Genomic DNA, 3,979 nt, shown 5'->3' on the forward strand with positions numbered 1-3,979 from the left:
TTATTTATTTCTATTATCCTATCCACTTTTATATATATATTATGGTTGAATATGATAATAGGATTATCTTCACAAGATAAATTATAAGGATCATTTTGGACTATATTAGGAAGCACGATAGTATTGTGATACATAAAATAAAGTATAATATTGATGACATACAATCATTATGACTCACATTAATAGTCATACTTAACATGATATTATTATGTTTATTAGATTTATTAGCCTGTTTTATAAAATTCGTGTGTATGAGTAAAATATTTTTTTTAAAGTTTTAGAATATAATTAAATAAAATTATTTTAAAATAAATTTTGATTTTATTTTTTATATCTTACTAATTACTAGATCAAGTGGAAGAATATTATGTATAATATATATATATATATATATATATATATATATATATATATATATATATATATATATATATATATATATATATATATATATATATATGATTGGATTTTGATTACAATTACCGATCAATAAAAAGGAAGTCTAATTATAGTAGTATTTCTTAGGAGATAGGCATCGATGATGAAAGGGACTCTTTTAATTACCATCCTATATCTTCTGTTCTTACCTATAAAAATGGATAAGACCTCCTAGGGATAAAGAATCAATTATTTAGATATTATAGATATTCTTTCATCTTCTCTTTTATCTCTAATTTATCGTTAGTATAGGTCTTATGAAAGTTAGAAAAGATAGGAAGAGAGAAAAAAAATAATCTCGATATTATAGCTTTCAGATTTGATGACGGTATACCAGTTTATTAGATAAAGATTTTTTGAATAGAGATGCATAACGTAAATTTGTACCATTTACAATAATTTTAGGTAGGTTTAAAATTATTTTTGTTATAATAGTCAAAATACTGTAATTAGCCAAAATATTGTACCTATCGAGAAAAGTACTATTAGGGTTGGTAAGAGGTATTTTGAATATTATTTAAAACATAAAATACTAATGATATTTGCTATTTTTACGTTAATGATTTGTCTATTCAATGTGTCTTTCCTTTTTTTTTTTTTTTTCTTGACAATAACTTTTCGAGGAAGGTTAGGTTTATTTTTACCGGTGGATTGAAATTGGAGTTGGAATGGAAATCATATCTTTTGTTGCTTCTAGCTGAGACCTTCTGTCCCGATTTGGAGTGTGGAGGTTGTGAAAATAAAGCAAGTTGGGACAGAATGTTTTGAGTGTAGAGTTTGTGGAAATAAAGCAATCTGGCAGCTTCTGTCCCTATTTTGAGTGTAGAATTTGTGGAAACAGTTGTTATGAGTGGTTTATTTATTGTTAGTTACAAAAACGATTATAGAGACAACTTGATTTGATTCGGCCTTAAATCATGCATAGTAGGAATCGTCCTACAACACGAATTTCGAGATGATAATAAGGTTCAGATGAATATACGCACTCTCTCAAGGAAAGATTGTTATTAAGATACTGTGATTCCTCTAACGCTCAAATCAACTTATATATAGAGAAAGTGAAATTCTCAATATTAGAAATAGGAGAGAGAATATACGTTATGGTTGAAAGGATCCTTATTTGTATAGTTCAAGATATAATCTCTTGCTATTAGAAAAATAATTTCTAATCATTCATAATTTGTAGAATATATTCTTTTATGATTTATGATGTCCATCTCATAAGCCTATTTTTGTTAGTTGATGTACATGTGCCAAATTATGGTTGGATGATGAACATTGCCTGCATAATCAAAAGTTGCTCCAATTAAAACATAACAGTTCATGTAATTGATAGAAATAAAGATAGTTGAATGCATTATTCAAGTTTAACACTTGGAATAATTTTTCTAAGAGTTTCCAAACTTGGAAGCTTTCATTAAAAACTGACAGAATGTAACGATATATGTTACCAACCAATGGCAATAAATTGTAGAAGCACAAATATTTGTTATCCCTCAACAAGGAAACAATTCATGCAGGCACAGAGTTGACATCCAACACTCGTCTTATTATTTCTGTTACGGCAAATTCTTGGGTGAGAATGCCAGCATGAGTAGCATTTGGGATTTTGATGACTTTGAGCTCTTGTTCTGGAGCATCAGACCACTCTGATTCAAGTGCCAATAAGCTAGCCAGATTCACCAACCCATCCCCATCACCAGAAACCACCTCAGGAGGCTCGTCAAACTTTCCTTCACCATTGTAGAGAAATGTTTCAGGAGTGTCCACCCCAACCCCTATAATGCAAGTCACTGGAACTCCCGGCGCCGCCATCTCCTCTAGCAACGGCAATATACGAGATACATAAGGTTTTACGCCCTCTTGGAACCCAATTGCTTGCAGGAATTCTGCCATGTTGGTTGCCGAGTAGTTCCTGTCTCTCGTAACGACGAGCGGTCTGTTTCCAAATGTTTTAGGGAAAGGCAGAAGCCAAAGGTTGCTTTCTGTTCTCCTGAATTGTTCTCTTATTGTTAAGGGGTCCACCAAAGGCATCCCTATTGTGTCTCCACTGGTGAACATGAACATTTCCACGACAATGCCTCCCCACGGTGCAGACAGTGCTATGAAGTGCTTGATGAACTTTCGGCGCCACCATGAAGGATTGCGATTAAGGAGATGAAGGGTGAGCAATCCACCATAGCTGTGTGTTAAAATGATCACAGGTTTGTCTCCGTTCATCTTGCTGGCCTGCTCAACTAGCTCTCTAAGATCTTGAAGGTATTGAGTAGCCACCTTTGATGGATGACCTCCTCCGGCAAGGCTGTATCGGAAATCGTAAGGTGCTCCGAAAAGGTTGAGGTTGTCTTGGTACCCAATTTCTTCCAAGGACTTCACCAGGGTATCCATGCAAATAGAAGAATCCCTGGAAACTTGTCATGGTTAAAAGACTTAGCTTATCATGCAAAATTATTATCCTAAAGTAGATCAGACCACTCATTCAGAATGCATCTGCAATTACAGAATATATTTGGATGATTTGCAACCAGTGCTTCATTTCTTGGTCAGAAAGGGCAGTTTATTTGGTCAACCTTGTGCCAGGCTAGGATAATTTGGCTGGAGGCCAAAAAGTTCGAAAGAGTAACATATGCAAAAAATCTAATAGAAATTGTCAATTTTATTGATTATTATGGTCATTTTCTTACTTGAAATCAAAGGAAAAATATAGCACCATGTTTTCAGATCCCAAATGTAAAATAGAAACAGTGCAAAAAGAAGATGAAGAAGAAAAGAAATAAAACAGAGGACTGCTTGATCCTGTAGATCAATCAGTGGCCCAAACCTTGAAAGAAAGAAGGATGAAGGAAGGGGGGGCTTTTGCTTACTTGCGGTTGGGATCGAGGAATCGTAACCCCTCGGTGGAGCCGAAGAAGGGGACGCGGGTTTCGACGCCGGGCACGTTGCGGAAGTCGTCGGCGTCGGGGTCGTAGAAGAGGCTCAGCTGGTGGGCGAAGCATCGCTGGGCGGCGGAATCCAGGAGGAGGGAGCGGTCCATCCAGATCCTGAACCAGCCAGCGGCTTGCGGAGCTTGGAGGGCGGGCAGGGGCGGGCGGTACTCCTCCGTCAGCCGGGCCTCGAGCTGGTTTCCGCTCAGGCCGGGGACCAAAACGAGGGGGTGGAGCTCACGACCGGCCGCCATGAGACGGTGAGTGTCGGTGACCCACGGGAACAATGTTCCGTTGCTCCGCTGCTCTTATTGTCGTCGAATCATCTTTTTCTTGCTTTTTTTTTCTTGTAAATCCGTAAACAGTAAATATATTAAAAAAAAGAAAATATCAGATTTGCCTAACATAATTCTGAATATATCCTTAATTTGACCATCAGGCATCCACCTCAATTTCTATCTCTCTCTTTTCTTATCCTCTATTGTTTTTTAATTATGTTACAATATTTTTTTGATGGCAAATCTTGCAACCGTCTAATTTTCCAACCTTGCACGGGTTTCAAATATATATGGTTCTCCATTTAACCCAAAAAAAAAAGTAAGCACTCAAATAATATT

General features: G+C 36.0%; 1 protein-coding gene across 1 annotated transcript; it reads right to left on the minus strand.

Moving 5' to 3' along the window:
* Positions 1-1,767: 1,767 nt before the first annotated feature.
* LOC135615363 (lecithin-cholesterol acyltransferase-like 1) lies at positions 1,768-3,659 on the minus strand. Its single transcript, XM_065113721.1, has 2 exons — positions 3,303-3,659; positions 1,768-2,842 (listed from the first exon to the last, which is right to left on the minus strand). Exons 1-2 carry the CDS (start codon positions 3,614-3,616, stop codon positions 1,951-1,953), a joined length of 1,206 nt encoding a protein of 401 aa, XP_064969793.1. The 5' UTR covers positions 3,617-3,659; the 3' UTR covers positions 1,768-1,950.
* Positions 3,660-3,979: the final 320 nt, after the last annotated feature.

This window comes from Musa acuminata, chromosome BXJ2-6, assembly GCF_036884655.1.
Source record: "Musa acuminata AAA Group cultivar baxijiao chromosome BXJ2-6, Cavendish_Baxijiao_AAA, whole genome shotgun sequence".
NCBI classification, from domain to species: domain Eukaryota; kingdom Viridiplantae; phylum Streptophyta; class Magnoliopsida; order Zingiberales; family Musaceae; genus Musa; species Musa acuminata.

Bases quoted from the DNA above. Each gene is read 5' to 3' on its own strand.
- LOC135615363 (XM_065113721.1), bottom strand. From the start codon at position 3,616: ATGGCGGCCGGTCGTGAGCTCCACCCCCTCGTTTTGGTCCCCGGCCTG. The intron at 2,843-3,302 runs GTAAGCAAAAGC...ACAAGTTTCCAG, and splicing joins TTCCTCGATCCCAACCGCAA to GGATTCTTCTATTTGCATGG.